Source organism: Silurus meridionalis, chromosome 21 (genome assembly GCF_014805685.1).
Source record: "Silurus meridionalis isolate SWU-2019-XX chromosome 21, ASM1480568v1, whole genome shotgun sequence".
Classification (NCBI taxonomy): domain Eukaryota; kingdom Metazoa; phylum Chordata; class Actinopteri; order Siluriformes; family Siluridae; genus Silurus; species Silurus meridionalis.
The window spans coordinates 17,508,890-17,531,010 of record NC_060904.1 but is presented as its reverse complement, the minus strand read 5'-3'; the positions used below and the strand labels follow the sequence as shown (position 1 = coordinate 17,531,010).

The 22,121-nt window shown below is 45.4% G+C and overlaps 1 protein-coding gene across 1 annotated transcript; it reads left to right on the top strand.

Annotated features, from left to right (window-relative positions):
* The first annotated feature begins 245 nt into the window (after positions 1-245).
* On the top strand, positions 246-21,474 carry otud7b (OTU deubiquitinase 7B). Its single transcript, XM_046877609.1, is given in 14 exon segments — positions 246-867; positions 11,727-11,913; positions 12,646-12,819; positions 14,431-14,667; positions 15,211-15,312; positions 15,519-15,646; positions 15,829-15,935; positions 16,066-16,193; positions 17,185-17,334; positions 17,590-17,704; positions 18,204-18,288; positions 18,468-18,660; positions 18,663-18,855; positions 18,857-21,474. Coding segments are annotated over 13 exon segments (2,715 nt in total). The 5' UTR covers positions 246-867; positions 11,727-11,828; the 3' UTR covers positions 19,875-21,474.
* Positions 21,475-22,121: the final 647 nt, after the last annotated feature.

The window sequence follows — 22,121 nt, the reverse complement described above, 5'->3', positions numbered from 1 at the left end:
AGGTATCTTTAACTTGAGGTGTAAGTATGTTATGCTGTTTTAAATAATTGTCTGGGATTCCCATTGACTCTAAGTAATAATCTGACGTCACTCAATCAGAGGGAGATTTGATTGATGCATTTTGTCCCATCGAAATTATTAAATTAAACACTGAATGTTGCTAATAGTCATTTTTCCTTTCCTTTCCTTTTCATTAAGTGTTTTCAGGAAACGAATCAATAGTCTTAGTCTTAGCATGGGATTAGCATTTAGGGTTTATTTAAATAAATTTTTAAAAAGGACAAAATATTTTTTTTACACCAAAACAGTGACATTCATGCAGTCATGTTCATAAAGTCTGTGTTTATTCCATTCGTTTTATATATTTATTTATTTATTCTTGATTTAGCATCTGGTCCTCAGAACTCATTCACACACACAGGGCAAAGCGTCGCCTCGGATGACGTCATGACCAAGTCTGTCGGCGGAAAGCGAAAAAAAAAAATGTCCCTCGCCGAATCCGATTGGTTTATTGAACCCCAAACCCCGCCCACATGAAGAAAATTGGGGTCCAACCACGTCCGCACCGAAATGCATACACCCACTCTGATTGGTCTGCTCTTGTGCCAGTCAAAGCGATCTCGTAGTTCCGATTGGCTGGTGGCGAACGCTGAGTTTTGCTCCGACGGGGCGGATTTCGTAGTGCCTCGGTTGACATTGTTGTTGTTGTGGGAGTCGGAATGTAGTTGCTGAGCGGAGCAGGAGGCTTCTATACCCGGGATACACGCACATGACGGAGGAGTCCAGAACCAGAAGACAATTAGCTGGGAGAGAGGCACCGGGATGGGACCGTAAAGAGGAGATTTCTGCTGCAAGGCCGAGCTGAAGGTAAAGCAGACAACGGAGGAGGAGGAGGAGGAGGAGGAGGAGGAGGCTGAGGTTAGCTTTATAGCATGGTGGCTAATATCGGGACTGACCGGCTCGTGAACTCCACTAACAAGCCGCAGTGCGAATTCTTCTGCTGTAGAAGTGATTGAACTCCGCGCTTTGGGAGTGTGAGGTGAAACCAGTGGCTCTGGATGATTTTACTCGGGTTTAAGTCTGTAACTAGCTGTAAGAAGGCTAATCCCCTACATCTGCACTAATCTGACTAGCTGTCCGGTGGATCGGTTCGGATCATTTACCGAAACCTCAGGGTGGAAACTTCTCGAACTTTCCTCTTCACCCGTATCTCCGGCTGATCCCTGACATCTCTGATGACCCCTAACTGTGTGAGCAGGTCTGAGGAAACTTAGAGAACTTTAAGGTTAAAGCAGAAGATGGGATGTAGTCGGTATATCGCGATATTGTATATCGGAGGACCCCAAGAGATGGTTTCTAGTCGATATATCGTGTTATAACACGGCATTGTTTATCAGACGGCATCTTGTTGACGGTTTGTCATCAATAAATCGCGGTATATTGCGGAATCGCACATCGGGGCGCCTTTTAGTGACGTTTTATAGTCAATATATCGCGGTATTGTATATAAGGTGAACTCTTGAAGATGGTTTTAGTTGATATATCGCGGTATTGTATCTCAGGAGACTTCTTGGAGACCCTCAGAGAGAAAACGCAGATCCAGGAATGAGGTTCTGTTCCTTTGTAATCTCGAAGTTTCTGATTATTATCAGTGAAAGAGTTGAAAGTGATATTACAGAATTACAGAACCTCTCACACACGTGACACACACACACACACACACACACACACACACACACACGTGCGCGTTTAGGAATGTTTGTAGTTATAAATTGAAAGAGCGAGAGAAAAACTGATCGGATGGAACGCAGTTGAAGGGTTTTCAGCTCCTGGACATGTGGAGAAGATCCAGAGATTCTGTGGAGGGAAAATGTTGGGAATTTGACCCGGATGTAGATTAGATGTAGTCCCCATGTCTCTCTTTTTCTCCCTATTTCTCTCCCTGTCACTCAGTCAAGTCTCTCTCTTTCTCCTTCATACCATTTCTCATTGTCCCTCTCTTAATTTCTCACTTTTTCTCCCGGTCTCTCTCTTTCTCAAAGTCTGTTTCTTCTCTCTTTCTCTATCTCTTTTTTTTTTATTGCTCCCTTACTCTCCCTCTTTCTATGTTTCTCGCTCCTCTCATCCTGTCTTTCTTTTTTCGAGTCCGTCTCACCTTCTTTCTCGCTTTTCTCTTCATCTCCCCTCTCTCTCTCGCTCCGTCTCTCCCCTGTCTCTCTCAGGATGAAAGCCGCTGAGTAATGAACTCAATCGGAATCCGATTGTACGTCGCTCGTTTCTGCGTAACACGTGTCCGTACGCCTCCGCGTTGTTCAGGGAAGAACGTCATAGGTGTTAAATCTATGATGTAATTGCTTTAAGTGGGGCAATAAACATGAGCTCATAGCCCATGACTCATAATGATCTCACACTGACCTCACTCTGTTTGCTGGTTATACTGTTCCCTGATTCAGCACTCGAGCTGCAGATCCTTTTAGATTTAACAGAGCAATAGAAAGTGTATGTGATTGTTTCAAGTCCCTGTCTATTTCCCTGGACCGCCCTGGCCCTGGATCCTGGCCCTTTCCCTGGCCCTGGGTCCTGGCTCTTTCCCTGGCCCCTTCCCAGGCCCTGGGTCCTGGCCCTGGCCCCTGGGCCTTTCCTTGGCCTCTGGTCTTGGTGTCTGCTGTGGTGTTCCAGGGCCTTAGCCGTGGCGTGGGTAAGAGTGCTGGTGGAAAGCTCTGGGATTACTGGCTGCCATGGCGAGTTTGGTTACACCGGACCCCTGAATTATTCAGCTCTTCATTTACAAGCGCTTTTGTTCGCTTGTTGTTCGGTTTCTGCAGCCAAACCCTAAACATGAAAGTAGGCCAAGCGAACAAGAGCTAGTTTTTTGAAGGCCTGCAGGGCCTCATTTTATTCACCCGTAAAAGGGGTGGAAAGGCTTCGCTGCTGATATCCAGCTCTGCTGCTGGACGCTTCCTGTGAAATCGATCAACTTCATTTGGAATTTTGGACCATAAGGAGCAGGGTTTTAGTGATTAGATGGACTTTATTGATCCTGGAGGATGTTTTGGGGAATTTGATGTAATTTGGTCGTTACTGAGAGCTTAAGAGTGTCGTTTAACACTCCATTATATCAGCTACTTCCTGTTTAGGGTTGGGTGTAGTCACATGACCTCAATGAAGCTTCTAATATGCCCTACAAGTCAATTGATTAATCGTGTCGTCTCACTCGCTCTCTGTGTCGTCTCACTCGCTCTCTGTGTCGTCTCACTCGCTCTCTGTGTAGTCTCGCTCGCGCTCTCTCTGTGTAGTCTCGCTCGCGCTCTCTCTGTGTAGTCTCGCTCGCGCTCTCTCTGTGTAGTCTCGCTCGCCTCTCTGTAGTCTCGCTCGCCTCTCTGTGTAGTCTCGCCGCCTCTCTGTGTAGTCTCGCCGCACTCTCTGTGTAGTCTCGCCGCTCTCTGTGTGTAGTCTCGCTCGCTCTCTGTGTGTAGTCTCGCTCGCTCTCTGTGTGTAGTCTCATGCGCTCTGTGTGTAGTCTCATGCGCTCTGTGTGTAGTCTCACGTTCTCTCGATCTCTCACTTTCCTTTTTCTCTGTCTCCCTCTCTCCAATCAATGAAGGTCTTGGTCCCCACCCCAAACCCCCTCTCGTTCATGTGTCTGAGTGAGCATTAAACTTTAACACTGCGCTCGTCTCCTCCTGCTCCGTGAGCAGCTGCTGAGTAAGTGTGAGCCTGTATCGCTTACAGAGAGTCGGGTCTAACCGGAGCCAACAAACTCCCCCCGGACTCGTCCACGCTGAAAAAACTCATCCTGATAAATAGTGCATGGGGCCCCGGGGCCGAGACGACCAGCAGGACTCGAGCGTGGGGAGACTCGGTCATGGTCACTTTCTACTCAGAGTATCGCTCTCTTGCGTTTCTCTCTAACGCTTTTCTAACCTGCATCTCAGCACTTACACACCATCACCACCTCCACCCATCCATCACCACCTCCACCCATCCATCACCACCTCCACCCATCCATCACCACCTCCACCCATCCATCACCACCTTCTCCCATCCATCACCACCTTCTCCCATCCATCCCCACCTCCACCCATCCATCACCACCTCCACCCATCCATCACCACCTCCTCCCATCCATCACCACCTCCTCCCATCCATCACCACCTCCTCCCATCCATCACCACCTCCTCCAATCCATCACCACCTCCTCCAATCCATCACCACCTCCTCCCATCCATTACACCTCCTCTGTGTGTGTGTGTGTGTGTGTGTGTGTGTGTGTGTCAGACAAGACTAAATTACCCACACAACGCTCAGCTCTGTAATCTCTCTCTCTCTCTCTCTCTCTCTCTCTCTCTCTCTCTCTCTCTCTCTCTCTCTCTCTCTCTCTCTCTCTCTCTTTCTTTCTCTCTCCCTCTTTCACTTTCTCTCCCCCCCACTTACACATACCGTCTTTGTTCCTTGTCTTTTTCTCTTTCTTTTTTTTTTTCTCTTGCTCTGTCTATTTTTCTTCTGCTCTCTCACCATTAAATTTCCCTCTCCCCCTTTTTTCCTCTCATATTTTTCCTCTTGTCTGTCTTTCCCTTCTTTAGTCTCTTTCTCTCTCTCTGAATTCAGTTCAGATTGCTTTAGTGGCATAAATTCAGTTTCAACAATTCAGTTTGTATCACCAAAGTGATGGAACAAAAAACTAAACATATGAAGTGACAAATACAGAACTTACAACTGAAACAGTGATCTCTCTCTCTCTCTCTCTCTCTCTCTCTCTCTCTCTCTCTCTGAGGGATGAAATGTGATGAGTGTCTGATCAGCAGCTCTGTTCTCTCAGACAGCAGTTAATAAAGTGAGCGCCGCACTCTGGCCCTCGTCCAGACGCATGACGACAGTGAAAGTCTCGCTGTCAGACTTGGCATTAGAGAGACGGAGGCAGGGAAAGACGGAGGGAGAGAGAGACGGAGGGAGGGAGAGTTTCAGAAACCCGAGTCCGTCACTCGCGCTAGTTTACCCAACATGCACAGGTGTTACTCTGCGTGTTTTGGATGGAAACGGTGGTGGATGTCGGGGTAAACACCCCTGCAGCTCACTGAGCTCCTGTAAGAGAATGCAGTCAGGAGAAGATCATTTCCTTCATCGTTCTCCTCCAACTCATGCGTACTGAAGGATCACTAACTGCACGCAGGACGAAGTGCGATATCGGACGTCACTCACGTGCTTCGAGGCAGTAACGTAAGACGCCTTCGCAAATGTTTCCCGAGACTCGGCAGTAGTCCACCGATCGCTCGGGAACAGTTTGGGCATTTTTTTAATAATCTGGGAAGTGCTGCAAATTAGACAGATCATTAGGCAGGTTCTTCTCTTTCATTCTTAATCTAGCCTTGTGAATTACATTGGTTAAATCTGATTCTACTTCTGAAGGAAGAATGAGAGAAGAGGATGAGAAGAACATTTGGAGAGAGAAGAGGATGAGAAGAACATTTGGAGAGAGAAGAAGATGAGAAGAACATCTGGAGAGAGATTGAGAAGAACATCTGGAAAGAGATTGAGAACATTTGGAGTGAGAAGAGAATGAGAATGTTTCTCCTGTAAACACTTCTGTTGTCCCCTTGATGGTCGTCATGATCCTTCTCTGAAGTTCAGCTCTTTCACCAGGTTTAAAGCTGAAACCAGAGATGTTTTAAATTCACTGTGTGTAATAAGGAAAACCTGGGTGATGTTGGTACCCGATAATCGAGCAGCGTTTGAGGACATAATGCGAGACGTGATGCTCGTTTGTTCAGCAGACGTGTAGACGGACGTGGAGAACGTGTTCGTTCGGGACACTGATGAATATTGTGTATAAAAAGAAAGGAATGTAACAGATTGTGAATATGAAGCTGCGGCGACTTCACACGGATTGAGGTAAGACGAAGCGACGCGAAAGCGAAGCTTCCGATCGAGTCCTCCACATTCCAGAACTTCTCCCCGGAGCCGTGTTTCTGAGCTGGAACGCCGCACGAGTCTGCGCACGACTCCCGGGAATTTGCACGAAATCAAAACATGTCTCCCGTTTGCGCTGTTTGTAGAAATTAAACCCAAACGTGTTTAGGTGAAGGAAGGAAGCGAGGAGGCGGAAACCTCATTATATTCCGAGTTTGTTTGCTGTTTGGTTTTGTTTTAATGGAAAATATTCTGCTCTCTTTCTGTCCAAACGTTTCTGCTCTTTAAACAACCTGTTTCACATTTAGACTCCGCTTGCTCTTATTACGCCCTCCACTCTTCCAGGAAGATGTTCCTCTAGAGTTTGTGAAGTTTTGTGGAGATTCATTCATCCACAGGTACTGATGATGGTGAGAAGGTGAGGAGGCCTTCACATTCATTCATGTTCAATAGGGTTGGAGATCTTTCACATCTTCCAACCCAATGCACAGCAGATCTTCATGGAGCAGTCCACCAAAAATCACCTTCTCGTAATAGAGATCAGTCAGAAGATGTTCAGGCGTGACTATCTTGACTGTAGAGAGAGTAGAAGGGGGAGACGGGGAGACAGTGAGTCCTGATGCTGTATATGAAGTAGAATCTGATTTGGGTGTGTTTATTTTGGTGAATGTGGGCGGAGCTGCTCTGTCGATGAACTCTGCACTGACATCATACGATAATGGTGTTAGTTTAACACACACACACACACACACACACACACAGGATTTAGGAAGTTTGCAGGTCACAGTGTTGAAAAGGTAAAAAGGTGTTGAGTTCTTTGTGTGTGTGTGTGTGTGTGTGTGTGTGTGTGTGTGTGTGTGTGTGTGTGTGTGTGTGTGTGTGTGTGTGTGTGTGGTGAAAATGAGGTGAGCTCTTTACCTCTGGTGTGTGTGTGTGTCACTGCAACAGCGATAACACAGTACTACCGAAAGGGACCGAGAGAGGGAGAGATGGCAAGAAATAAACAGAATGAGAGCGATAGAGAGAAAGTCAGACACTTGGACAGACAGATGAAGAAATGCATTCAGGAATGGAAAGATTTAGTGTGAAGGATGGAGCGAGGCAGATGGTCAAAAGGCTGAATGATGGACAAAGTTAGATAGACTCATGAAAAGACAGAGACAGACAGATGCATGTACACACACACACACACACACACACACACACACACAGACAGTCAGACAGATGTGACTCAGTTCCTGTTGACAGGTTGCTTTAGAGCGGAGGGGAAGTCCGGACGGATCGTACCATTCTGTTTGCTGAGTTTAGTTTGGCCCGATTCCTCCACGCTGTGAAAACCACGACATCGTTTACCTGCGCAAAACAAACACAACTCTGCATACACACCACACAAATGTTCTACAGAAACACACCACCACACATTGCTGTTTCCTCTGATTACGGCTGCAACATTCCGAGAATTTTCGTACTGGAAACTTTCAATGGGAATTAATGGGAACTAATGGGAATAAACTGGGAATTGACTAAATTGCAGGTTGGTCCATAACAGGGAACTTAAATGTAGTTGTATTTTAGTTAAAACTACCAGATTTAACGTAGTTTCAGTTGAATTTCTACCTGCACATTCGTCAGTCACATGCACACACACTTACTGCAGGGTCACTGAGACCACGCCCCCTACAGGCACTGTACCTAGGGTATAGATACGCGTGAGTCCGACGTTATCGTCGCTTCTGCACTGATTCCTTATCGTATTGGACCACCCCTGAGTGGATCATCTTCCTGTATCAGCAGCACTGGTGTAACAAATTGCTTAATATTACAGTGAAACTCGGATCATAAACATCTGCTGAACATCTGCTAAACGTAAATGTTTTGCGGTGCCGAATGAAGCGCGCTAACGGACCCCGTCCCTCCAAGTTTCGAGCTTCACGCCCTGTCCTTCTGCTCCGTCTGTTTCTTTTTTCCCTTTTTAGACTTCGCGGCGCGCAATGTTATTTATAGACTCGGGCTATTTCAGGGCCGTTGACGCTTTTTTTTGAACCTCACACAATGCTGATAAAGACACTGAGTGGACCACGAGGTTTCACACTGACTGTGATTCATCAGGAGGTTGTCACTGTTGTGTTCATCTCTGAAATGTGTGTGTGTGTGTGTGTGTGTGTGTGTGTGCTATAAAGAATGGAATTTGTGCTTTTTATGTGAACTAGAAGATCCAAACCTGCTCCAGCATGGCAGTGCTCCTCTGCACAAAGCCTGCTTCATGGAGATATGCTTTACATGTGTAGGAGCAGGGGATCTCCTGCTATAGTTCTAGGGGGGACACTAGAAGATTGGAGCTTATTATAAGAGCAAACTGGGAATAAATGGGGTCTGGTGGTCTGATGGTCTGGTGTCCACCAACTTGTTTGGCCATGTGGTGTTCATGGACTTGTAGTAGTTGCAACTTGCCGTCTCTCAGCGCACGGATTAGGACTAAAACCTCTGGTTCTTCTGGTGCAGCGCAGACATCAGATCATCACCTTTCACAGAATTAAGAGGTCCAGATTTCTCTTTCTGAGGCAGATCACGTCACAATGCCACTTTAAACAAATGATGTGTGGTGTCTCGGATCCTCTTCCCGTTCCCATTCCTGTTTCCGTTCCTGTTCCTGTCTGGCAATAATCATTAGTCTGGAATTAGTCTGGGGTTTTTCCCCATTCACAGTCCTGCTAATAAACCTCTCTCCAGTGGATGTTGAAATGTCCTCATGACTGAAATTCATCTCGCTCACACACTCGCGTGCGCACACACACACACACACACACACACACACACACACACACACAGATTATATACACACACAGATTATATACACACACCGTCTGATCTGATTTGCTTTGCAAAAGCTTTGGAGCAATGACGTTCATGTAGCTCCTGATCCTGACGCAGCGAAATCTCTGACCTGCTCATGCTGCTTTGACCGCTGATCACCCAGGTGTTGGATTGGCTTAGCTGTGTGTGTGTGTGTGTGTGTGTGTGTGTGTGTGTGTGTGTGTGTGTGTGTGTGTGTGTTATAAGTATTATTATTATAATGATTAGCAGGGCTGAGCGATATAACTAAAAGCGGAATGTCATATCACGATACTCTACGCTACGATACACATCATTCTTTGTTTTTGTGCTTTAAAGCGAATATAACAAAAGATCGACCGGATTCAGGGATCCGCTGCACACGGCAGGAGAAAAGCCAGGATTCTGTCACGGTCCCTAATTGGCCGCTTTGAAGCCCCGTTCGCCAACGGCAGTGAAAGTCAAGCGTGCTTGAAAATATTGGCACCTCCTGGAAAATCCGCCTTCAGCCTCCTCAAGCATCGAGATGTTTATGTTCATGCTGGTCTCCTTTAAGAGGAGGCGTTGAACAGACGGATATGGAGCGGCCGGTGGTGATGGACGATGCTGGAGATGTGACTCACTGCAGTGTTCTCGCAGGCCCAGGCCCTGGAGGCTCTCGCAAGCTTCACGAGCCAGTATTAGAGCTTGGCCCAGTTTAGAGCTGTGTGTGTGTGTGTGTGTGTGTGTGTGTGTGTGTGTGTGTGTGTGTGTGTGTGTGTGTGTGTGTGTGTGTGTGTGTGTGTGTGTGTGTGTGTGTGTGTGATTACTACCTGCATCTTTATCTCACGTAAGCTATCTGACTGTTCAGAAGAAGGCAGGCTGAGCAATGTTTAGATGATTGTGAGTGTTCTAGTGTATGAGGAAGATATCAATAGGGTACAGGAGAAAAGGGGTCAGGGGCTTCGATCCTTACAGTGGTGGTGCTGGGGCTTAAACCCCCTGACCTCCTGATCAGTAGCTCGGAGGCGTCCGTTTTTGTTGAGTGGAGTATTGAAGCGCTTTTCCTGATAGGACGAGGCGACAGATGCCATCAAGTGACTAAGCGTAGATGAGTCGGCAAGTCGTCGCCTGTCGCTCTGTAAGTGTGTGTTCGAGAGGTTCAGCAGCCGCTACCAGCTGGACTCATTATCACTGCGCTGAGCTACAGGGACGGCTGTTCTCCCTCAAAGAACTGACTTCACACCAACCTTTTCGTAAATACCCACCGAGCCGTTTTTCAGCTGCATCCTGGACCTTGTTTTTCTTTGTTAAACGTTTAGCGATCGCAGGGAAACGTCAAATATCTCAGTCAGGAAAACCGGTACGGAGCGTTGCACTCTTCGTGACCAAACGATCCGGTTTCGATCTTATGGCTGGATTTTAACGTTACGACTAGTTAACGGGATGTGGACCGAATTCAAAGCGATCCGATTCGAGACGATGTTCTTCTCGAATCAGCTGCAACGTGATTCGTTTGTTCATGTCGATTTATCAATCCAATTGATGCCATCCATTTTACGTATCGGGGCAGGTTTTTTTCTGAATCGACTCTCTAATATTTATAATTGAGTTCATAAAGCTCCGCCCACCAGGATTTACCCTCATCTATAGACTGCATGCTTTTGAGTTTATATATATATATATATATATATATATATATATATATATATATATATATATATATATATATATATATATATACATTCTGAACATTCTATTTTTATCATAATTACCAAGTGAAGGGCAAAAAACAGGCAGTAAGTTTATTAATCGTCGTCTTTTTTCACCACAGCAGGTCATCCGTCTCTATACCTCTCTGTCCTCACGTCTTCCTTTTTCAGTCCAACCACCTGCATGTGTTCCCTCACCATGTCCATAAACATCCTTCTGTGCCTGGTGCCTCCACCCTCCGCGTTCTTCTACCGCTTCATATACCCTGTGTGTGTGTGTGTGTGTGTGTGTGTGTGTGTGTGTGTGTGTGTGTGTGTGTGTGTGTACCCTGTCCATCCTCCTCACTGACAACAACAATCACAGCGTCTTCAATTTCCTTCTATAACAGGCTGTTTATTAGTACCTATAAAAAAAAAATTACACTTTTTTTCTTTTTTTTTTTTTTTTTTTTAATAACGAATAATTTATGAATGAAAGAATTCTTTGTAACGTGACTTCAAAAAAAAAAAAATTATATGTTGGATTTAGTTATAATTTTTTAACCATTTTGACAAATCCCGTGTTTACTCATCCTCTGTGTGTGTGTGTGTGAGAGAGGGCGGGGAATTAAACTAAAGACTGTACTTTACTGTACTGTACTTTTCCCTTCTCTTCCTCTTTCCTATGAAATCACTGACTGAAAATATCCTCGCGCTGAAAAGTCCCTATTGTGGGGTTTATTTTTTTTTGTCCCTTTTTTGTTGCCTCGTTATGAGTGCTCTAGCTGCACGCCTTTTCTCAACGATAGATAAGGAGTTCTGAGTCACGAATAAAAAGCATCAACACTCTTTAATTATGATTACAAGCCGGATGTCCAGTGTGTGAACCTCAGTCATGTTCTAAATGGTGTCAGTTCAGGGTGTAACGCAATCACACTGTGTGTATATATATATATATATATATATATATATATATATATATATATATATATATATATATATATATATATATATATAAAAGCCAAAGGGGGCGTGGCCTAAATCAGACTCGTTTGAATACGTGTAATAAAATATAAGGACTGGGGGAAATGGTGATTTGTTTACATTCTCACAATACTATATGATACATATTCAGTAGCACCGCTGCCCCACGTGGCGTCCTCGGCGCCAGACGTCCTTTTACGGACGTGTCCTCCAGAAGATCTGCATCGATTTCCTCCATCGGATCGTTACGAACTTATTCATTCAAACTCGTATTGATTCTCAAAGTGACCGTATGTAACGATTCTCTCTCTCCTTCTCTCTTTCTCTGTGTAGGTGTAGCCATACTGTTGTTGATCGTGGGCTGGAGGAGAGTCGCTCTCCTGTTCCTTTCCGCTGCCCCGATGTCCCCCTGCAGCGCCGTCGCTTCATGATCACATGACCCTGGATATGGACGCAGTCCTGTCCGACTTTGTCCGCTCTACAGGAGCCGAACCCGGACTGGCCAGAGACCTTCTAGAGGGTGAGACTTGTTCACTTTATTTCCACCATTATTTTATTTTTATTGGATTTGACATGAAGCAAAGAAACAAAATATTATTACATGCATAGCAAACTTCAAAATATTATACCAGATTGTTCCTAGCGGCGATTAAGGGGCCAAGCACTTTCTGGATTATTTAGAAATAATTTTTATTTCAGGTTGCTCCTATGATTTGAACAAAAAAAATAAATAACCGACTGTACCACAAGCAATTGTATTTTTTGTGAAATATGAATAATACGAAAATGAAGATCGATATGAAAATGTCCCTTTATTAAAACAGTGCTTGGTTCTTTAAAAATGCAAACACTATTTAATATCTTAAAAATAAACGTATGTGTAGATACCTGGTGCTCCTGGAGTCAGTGTGTAACCTGATCCTGACCCTGACCGTCCCAGTTGTGGCACCTAATGTAAAAAAAAAAACACAGATAAAGTTACATTTACAGCATTTGGCAGATGCCCATTATCCCGATCTCATTCATACATCTGAGCAGCTCTGGCATTAAGAGCTTTGCTCAACTTATGACCTTCGGATCTGAAGTCCAATGCCTTAACCACTAACCCTACGCCGCCCCACTGCACGCCCCGAGCGTCCCAACTCCCGTCTGCAACGTCGACGTCTGGGTTTAACGTTCAAACTCGATCTCGCCTGCAGGGTTTAAATAAACACTCCGACGACGCCTATTGTTTGTTTTGGCTCCCCTTCAGGTAAAAACTGGGACCTGACTGCCGCCCTGAGTGATTTCGAGCAGCTGAGGCAGGTGCATGCTGGGAGTCTGACCTACTCGTTTCCAGAAGAAAGGGAACAGGTGCTGACTGAGCAAAAGGACATGACTAGGGTGGGACGACCTCTGCTGCACCGGCAGGACGACGTGGTGCAAGGTGAAGAATCGCTGCACTCGGGGGGGCATACCTGCTATTTATTCAGAACATCAGAGTACATCCTGCTCCTCTAAATCTCACCTACTTCCTATACACACACACAGTACACTGTGTGACCCAAAGTCTGAGGACACCTGACCATGAGATCGCTATGTGCGTCTTTTGGAACGTTCCATTCCACATTAAATCCCCATCTGCTCTTATCATAAGCTCCACTCTTCTGGGAAGAAATTCCACTAGATTTGGTGGAGATTCCTTCAGCCACAAGGGTGTTATTAAAGTCAGGTTAGTACCATGTAGGTGAGGTGAGGAGGCCTATAGAGTAAAGAATTGGAGGTCTATAGCAGGATATCTTCCACATCTTCCAACCCATGTAAAGCAGATCTTCATGGAGCTGGGATTGTGCACAGGAGCCTCGTCATGCTGGAACACGTTTGGGTCACCTTGTTCAAGCGAAGGCAAAATTTCATGCTCCTGCCCCCAAAGACGTCCTGTACAATTGTGTGTCTGAATCAGTTTGGAGAAGAAAGACATATGGTTGTAAAAGTCAGGTGTTCTTCTACTTTTGGTCATACGGCGTACGTGTCTAAGAAAAAGCAGATCCTGGACGATGGCTTTTTTGTTCTTAAAGCACAAAAGCCGGTCCGGGTTTATTCACACGTTCATCACCATATTATGGTGAGGTAACGATGAGGACGTGTATGTGTACGATGGCGTGGTTTCTGTAGCGTTCTTGACCCAACCTGCACATTCCTGAGAATGCTCTGTAGGAATGGAGGCTGGTCAGACCAGTCTGTCTTACTGGCACGGTAATGTTAAACTCCTTAAAGCTGAACTCCACCCTGGAACACTTTAAAGGTGGCTGTATTGAAGTGAGCTGGTACGAAATGTTCTGTGTTTCTGTTGTGTGTCGCTTTGATATTAAAACAAGGTGTTTAATAGGAGGGAAAACGTGAGTTCGAACAGGTTACGCTGTTCACGTCTAAGAACTTTGTCTTTCCTCACTCACTGTCCATCACTGATGTCAACACTGATGATTCGGAGATTACGATGGAATTTTTCTTTAATATTTAACCGATTCATCGGTTTTGCGGATTAATCTGCACCGATAGTTGATTGCCGAAAGCCGATAGTTCCAGCAAAAATCCATTCCTATAGTTTTTCCGGGTTGCATTATACAGTGCGAGAGCAGGCTCTAGAGGCGAATCACTGGCACAACGTGCTGTTTATTTGATGAGTCTTTTTCTACTTCATTTGAACTCTTTTTTGTTTATTTGGAGTGTTTGTTTTTGTTTCAGTTTGAACGCATGTCTTTTTGTTTTCCTCAATATTAATTAATAAATTCATATTTTTTACATTTTTAGGATTCAGTACCGTTTTATTTTTTGTTTTTATAATAGTATTATTTCTACTTTTTAAAATGCAGTGTTTTGTTTGCTTTTTTTTATCCAGTTTTCAAAACTAGTGGGTGATTAATCGGTTACCGGCGAATACTTTCCAACCCATATATCGATAACGGTAAAATCCACTATCGGTCGACCTTTAGTTTACTGCATTGTGTATTGTGTATGATGAGTGTAACCCTGTGTCTCACGTCCACGTGTCGACCAGCAGCCACAGAAAAGCGTCTCTCTCGAGGGATCTCTCACGCCAGTTCCACTATCGTGTCTCTGGCTCGCTCTCACGTGTCCACCGTAGGAGGAGGTGGCATCGGCACCGAGATGCTCCTGGACACCCCAGTGTGCACATTCCAGCTGCCCGACCTCACAGTGTACCGCGACGATTTCCGCGGATTCATCGAGCGAGATCTCATCGAGCAGTCCATGATGGTGGCCCTCGAGCATGCAGGTCAGTTCCATGTGTAATCCAGATGTGCTCTTCGCCCACGATTGAATTTTTCGCTTTTCCGTATCTAAAATAGGATGATGTAAAACAGATGCACTGGAAGTGAGTAGTGTAAAGCTCTTCTTTGATTGTGATTAAATTAACCGGATTGAGTTATTAGAGAGAACGTTGCTCAGATTTATTAGGAACGTCTGTAGTTTTATGCAGTTTTTCAGCCAGCCAATCATATGCCAGATTCATCTCTCTGGTTTGAAGCCTGTTAATTGGTCCAGCGTAGCTTCAGATTCTTGTTCCTGACTGGAGAGGAACCCGACATGATCTTCACAAAATGCTGGAAACGTAGACGGGTTTTTGCGTTCAATGTGAAAGTATCAGTTACTGAGATCAAGGAAAAAATCTGGTGCAGTCAAGAAATGCAGGATCCACGTGGCTCAGAGGAAGCACGTGTGAAGGTTCGGACACATCAGATTTTTGCCAAAGGTCTCCCTTCTCCGATCGGTCACTGTAGAATTGAATGTAATTGAAACATGGTGTGAATGTGTGCAGGGCGACTAAACTGGTGGACGAAGCTGGGATCCGGATGCCAGAGTCTGTTGCCCCTGGCGACGAGCGGAGACGGAAACTGCCTCCTTCATGCCGCGTCTCTGGGTGAGTTTTCGATCGGCATGAATTTCTTCCGAGGTTCCTGTCCGAGCACGATGACTGTTGATGGCTGTAACTCATCACAGCACATGTAGGGTTTAGTAGGACTTCCTTACAGTCAGAGCAGAAAAGATCACAGCTGGACGTTACTGAAGTATTTCTCTACGGAATCATTAAAGTTTCTGATTCTGATATCTGATTTCACCATGCAGGCATGTGGGGCTTCCACGACCGAGACCTGATGCTGCGGAAGTCTTTATACGCCCTGATGGACCATGGCCTGGAGAGGGAGGCACTGAAGCGCAGGTGGAGATGGCAGCAGACCATGCAGAACAAAGAGGTGTGTGTGTGTGTGTGTGTGTGTGTGTGTGTGTGTGTGTGTGTGTGTGTGTGTGTGTTGAGTGTAAACGGCATAACCTGCTGACTGCACAGTCTACCTGATGATGTGTTGCAAAATTCAGCAATGATAAAAGCTAAGGCTAATTGCTGTGTGTGTGTGTGTGTTTGTGTGTGTGCGTGCAGTCAGGGCTGGTGTACACCGAGGAAGAGTGGCAGAAGGAGTGGAATGAGTTGTTGAAGTTGGCCTCCAGTGAGCCCAGGATACACTACAGCACTAACGGCACTAACGGGTTCGTGTTCCTTCACTCCGTCCGGTTAATGACTTCAGTCAGCTGGATCTGCTGCAGACATGCCACATTCTAAACAATCTGAAGATATTTATTTTGGGTGTGTGTTCGGGTGTGTGTTGATGTTGTACAGCGCAGAGTCGCAGGAGGAACCCGTGTACGAGAGTCTGGAGGAGTTCCATGTCTTCGTTCTGGCTCATGTTCTCCGCAGACCGATAGTAGTGGTGGCAGACACCATGCTGAGAGACTCAGGGGGAGAGGGTAGGAGTCTCTCTCACACACACACACACACACACACACACACACAGAGATATACTTTCATTTTTATCTGAATAATTATGAATTTATAACAGAATGAAAACAAAACCAGGTAACTAGTTGGTCAACAACAAAAAACCAAACAAATTAACAAACAAACCAGCCATCAAACCAAAAGAGAAAAACCCCAATAAACCACGCAGTAAACCACAGTACAAACTGATCCTTCAAACCAAGTGACAAATACAGGAGTAGCTGAGTTACAGCGGAGATGCGCTCAGACATCAGCGTCACTTTAATGATGGTAGGTTGAGACTTTGGCTACACAGGAGTCTTAAAGAATGTGATCAGTATGCGGTAGTGTTCTGTAATTCGTTAATAATAATAATAAATAAATGGCAGTACATAATTCAGCAAAACAGCAGTTTGTAGTATCGTACTGTATCAACTATTCTGCACATATGTTTGCGGCAGCAGCCTGTGGACGTGCACCGGTTCACGAGTGGAAGGCGGAGCAGAAGTTGCTACTGAACTATCGTAGCTCTGGAACCATCTGAACTACAACAAACCAGCCTTAAAGAAAGTGACCAACCAAACAGAGCGACAATTACTCTGATAAATAAATAATACAACTTAAATACAAACCCTAAAAATATCAAACCAAACAAACCGAGTGACAAATACCAATAAAACCAGTGAGCCAGCAAACTAAAAGCACCAAACAATGAGTGAAGCAGGAACCAACCGGAGAACCAAAACAGTAAACCAACCGGAGAACCAAAGAGAGAACCAACCAGAAAGTTAACCAGCAAACAAGAAAAAAACCCAAACGAATCATCAAAACTTGCCAACAAACCAAGAAAAAACATTTAAATAAATAAAAAATAAAGAAAACACCAAATGAACAAAGAAACCAATCAAAAATAACAAAAAAAGCTCTGTGTACACATAGCACCTGTAGATCTTACTGTTCATGTGTGTTTCTCTGTTCCAGCCTTCGCCCCGATCCCGTTTGGGGGGATTTATTTACCCGTGGAGGTCCAGGCGCACAAGTGTCACCGCTCGCCCCTGGTGCTGGCTTACGACCAGGCGCATTTCTCCGCCCTAGTTTCCATGGAGCAAAAGGACGGTTCCAAAGAACAAGGTATGGAGGACCGGTTGAAATGATCTGTATGTTCTGTATAAAAGCTCAGCAGGACGAATTTCTCATAATTTTCACATTTATACCGAAAGATATACCGATTTTATCTAAATCCTTTCTAACGCACCACATGGACTCTGGGGGCAAGGATTCAGATGCGACTGTTTTGATGTTTTTATCTATTTTATCTATGATTTAAGCTGTGAGCAGATCTGCTCTTGAACATGATAAACTGATTAAACGTTTCCTTCTCTGCAGTGGTGATTCCTCTGACTGACTCGGATTATAAGATGCTTCCCGTGCACTTTGCCGTGGATCCGGGTAAAGACTGGGAATGGGGCAAAGACGACGTGGACAACGTGATGCTTGCCAGGTACTGACCATGTCTCGTATCTATATCCGTTATATACCCTTCCAGAAGCAGGGGACGTCTTATTTATTCTCAGGACGTGTTTTGAATATTGGATTCTCGATTCTGATTGGTCAGAAGGTGTTTACAGGTGCTCTAATTAGGGCTGTGTATTGGCAAGGACCCGGTGATACGATACGCATCATGATACGGGGTTTGCGATACGATGTGTTGCGATACTGTAAGCAAGGCGATATATTGGGATATTTCTCATTTTAGGAATAGGATATAATTTGAACTCATCACTGGGACATCCACAGCATTGCAAATAATTCTAACCTGTTGTGGTATAAGAAGAGCGATTACAGTTTCAGGCTCTGAATGTTTTATAAATGCTGTGAAAGGAAGAATCTGTTGTATCCAGCTTTTATTATGGAAATTCAGGGAAAGTATTGGTTATTCATTATTTTGTAAATATTTTGGGTGTGTTTTTTTTGGTCTGAGGTTTTCTTTCTCGTTTTAGTGTTACTTTATCTCTGGAGGCGAAGCTCCACCTGCTGCACACCTACATGAACATAACATGGCTTCCTCTTCCGTGTGAGGTACAGGTGAGCCTCTTACCAGAGAAGATCTGCCATTTAAACCACTGAGATTATATTTTACATTTTTTTCCTTATACAGATTCGCCTAAAACCGTGTGTGAAGCTAACAAGCATCTTTAGTTTCCTTATAATTAAAATTGACATTTAGATTTTTTTTTTTTTACTTGATTTTAATTCCCCTACAGCAAGCACCCCTCGCCCAGCCTGAGTCTCCGACCGCCTCGGCCGGCGAGGACCCCCGCACACCCCCCGACTCGGGAGAGTCCGATAAAGAGTCCGTGAGCAGCAGTTCCAATGGAAATGGCGACAGCAGTGCAACAGGCAGCAGCAGCGGAACGGCGGGGAAATCCTCCAGTTCCTCCAGTTCCTCCAGCAGCGGCTCAACGGAACGATGGGGAAAGAGAAGAACAAGAAGGACAAAGAAAAGGACAAAGATAAAGATAAGAAACGGGCCGATTCGGTGGCCAATAAGCTGGGAAGCTTTGGCAAGAGTCTGGGCAGCAAGCTGAAGAAGAACGTTGGTGGTTTAATGACTGGAAAAGCTGGGGCAGGGGGCACCGGTAAGCCCGACGGCGCGGAGAAGAAAAAAGGGTCCCTCCGGGTGCAAAGACAGCAAGGATGGCAAAGACGGCTCTCCGTCAACCCAACCCGGTTCGGAGGACTCGGGCAAGGGATCTCCGTCCTCGCAGAACGGAAACAGCTCTTCCGAAGGCGACTCGTACAAGTACAGCGCCGACGTAAAGGCGAGTCTAAGCATCCTGCGAGCGGCTATGCAGGGTGAACGCAGGTACATTTTCACCGGCCTTCTGACTACCAGCGACCGACAGCCGTATCAGGAAGAGATGATTCAGAGGTACCTGGTGGATGCTGAGGAGCGCTTCCGCGCAGAGCAGGAGCAAAAGAGGGAGGCTGAGCGCAAAGGGGTGACTAATGGAGCCCAGCCCAAGAAAGAGCACTCGGAATCTGGCTTCCGAGGATTTGAGGGGAAAGAGGACGTTCCAGAGGCGCCTCATCCGCATTATAACACCCTCAAATCGCCTTCTTTTACCCCATCGCTGTATACAGGAGTCATACCCATTCCTAGAGCCACCTTCCTCGAGCACTCGCCTGCACCTCTTTCCCAGCACCTCCACATTCCAGGATACATGGACGCCCGGCGCCAGCTAGCTGGGGGCTCGCCGTCGACCTACCCAGGCCTGCCTGCCTACGCCACCTTACCCCGAAGCTGCCCCCTAAGCCAAGGCCCTGTTCATACTCACGCTCATTACCATCCACCCAGCCCTGCCTGTGCAGCGCCTTGCTTCTCACCCTCTTACCCCCATCAGCAGGATATTCCCGACTTCCACAGCGAGCCGGTCTGCGGTGCGTACGCCAACGGCTTGCTATCAGGACTGGACAGCCGAGGCGGGCCGCCTCCAGTCCGGCACTACTCCCTGGGCAGCGCCGGCGGCTTGGTGAGCCTGCAGTCGACTCGGTGCCGAACACCAAACTGCAACTATTATGGACACCCGGAAACCTGCAACTACTGCTCGTACTGCTACAGGGAGGAGCTGAAGAGACGAGAAACCGACACGGCCATGCACAGGTTCTAAGGTGTTTACGCGGTACCCCGCTAGTGCCGTCTTCTTGACGTGAGACTCAGCTGGTCTCGAGCAAGAAAATTTCGACGGGCCTTCCTGAGCCGTTTGCGGTTGGACTGCGCGTAGACGACTCAGAGGGGGGGGCGTGGACGCAAAGTCAGGAGTCCGTACTTTTGCAGTGGATTTTAGGCGGTAGATTTGTCGTCATCTGCGGCGCGCCGTTCTTTCTTGCTGCTTCGACGTCGCGGCGCTTCCGGCTTGTCACGAGGGTGTCGAGGCAGGTTTCCTTTTGTTTCCTTTTTTGGTTTTTTGCCCTGACTGGCGCAAACTTGCGCTGCATAAAGACATGCAAAATATCATTAAAACACGAAGCACAAGCAGAAGATGCACATTTGTACAGCTTCACACTTACACTTATCGAGTGACTCTCGGAGACCCGTTTTTTGCCGTTTGATTGTAAAGAAAATATTTTGTCTTTTTTTTTTTTTTAGATCCCAAATTACCCACTGTTTCAGCTCTGCCCCAAAGTCGCATCCTAACAGGATTCTCCTGACCATTGTGTTGTCCGGTATCTCCGAATCCGACAGCCCGAGGGCTTTAAGTGTGTAGTAGCTTGTTGTAGGTGGAGGTGAAGAGCGAATTTAGCAGGTACAGAAAGCTAACATTGAGTCCTCGTCGTGTCCGAGTCAGCAAGACACTCGTTTCAGATGGCGTGTTAATTTATATTAAAGAAAGACACTAGTCTCTGTTCATCCTGCTGTTACCGTCTGCTAATGTCTTTAGATATTATAACCCGCAGCTCAATATACTCAGTTTTGAGGAGTTTTTCGAAGCCTTTGAAGTTAAACTGTAGGGTGAACAAAAAATAGCTTTTTTTTTTTTTCCCGAAATAATAAAAGGAGGGTCAGTGGACTTTTCTCTGCACAAAGTCAAGCACTTTTCTAATTTCCTGACATTTCTTTGTTTCTTTGGTCTGATGATGATGATGATGATGATGATGATGAAGACCCCAGACTGTTCTGTTGTCTATCAAATGGTGTGTTTTTTTAGTTTGTTTGTTTTTTTTTTTAAGTGAGACTCTTTTAAGCTTAAGAGACTCCTAATTCGGCTCGACTTCGCTGTTTCCTAGTTGCCTTGTCTGTCTCACTCCGGTCCTTGTTGAACTCAGAACTCGATTTTTCAGAGCACTGCTGCAGAAAATCTTGTTTTTTCAGAGCCGGGATGTTGCGCACGTTCGAGGAAAAAGCTAAAGAAATACTTCTAATCGAAATAATACATGGTAATTAACCGTAATAAATAATATATATGACTACAAACTTGAATTATTTGCGAAAACCAAGTCACCTACGATTATTTTCAGAAGCTTTCTCGGTTCATTTGGCGGTTTCACCTCGTCAAATTGTTCTCGTCGAGCCGTTTGGCGTCACTAGTCGATACAGGATGTCATGTTTCCGTGTCATAACCCGGGAGAGATCTTTACAGCCATAGTGAGCGAGTGAACACCATGTAAGATGGTCCCTTGGTGTGATCTGAAAGTTTTGTAATCTGTAAAATAATTGCAATAATTACATTTTTTTTGTTAACTTAAAAAACTGACCCATGCTGAATCATATTGTGTGTTCATGTGGTCCTTCTTTCAAACTGGCAACCAGGTGCATGTTGGATTCACTGTGAACGTTTCCGAATGTAAGCTCGAGGTACAGGAAGGTTCTTTTTTTTTTTTTTTTTTTCGCTTTAATGTAATTTACAGATTCGTCCACAGGGTGGCGAAGTTGTCAAGTTCTTCAGTATTTGTTTGTTAAATGAATGAACAAACATCAGCAGTATCACTAATCACCGAGGACAGATTTACAGAATTATTACAATAAGGAAATCTATAGCAGATAAACTGAGGGATGCACCGAATATCCACACGAAATCAACATCTGTATGGTCTGTCAGTGTCCCTCAGTCTGATTGTTGTGATCGGATTTTCTAAACCAACTGTAGGTCAGACAGGTTTCTTTTCCAATTCGGTCTGAGATCAAAACTTCAGGGTTAAAATTCAGCGCATCCCCTGTGTGTGTGTGTGTGTGTGTGTGTGTGTGTGTGTGTGTGTGTGTGTGTGTGTGTGTGTGTGTGTGTGTGCGAGACAGTATATTGTCTTTCTGCTTCCAAGCATCAGCTTCTAGAAATGACTCCACACACACTGGTTTGTCCTGTGGTTCTCCTAATAAATATAGAAAAAACATCTTCATCATGCAAAAGGTTCTGTAAAGG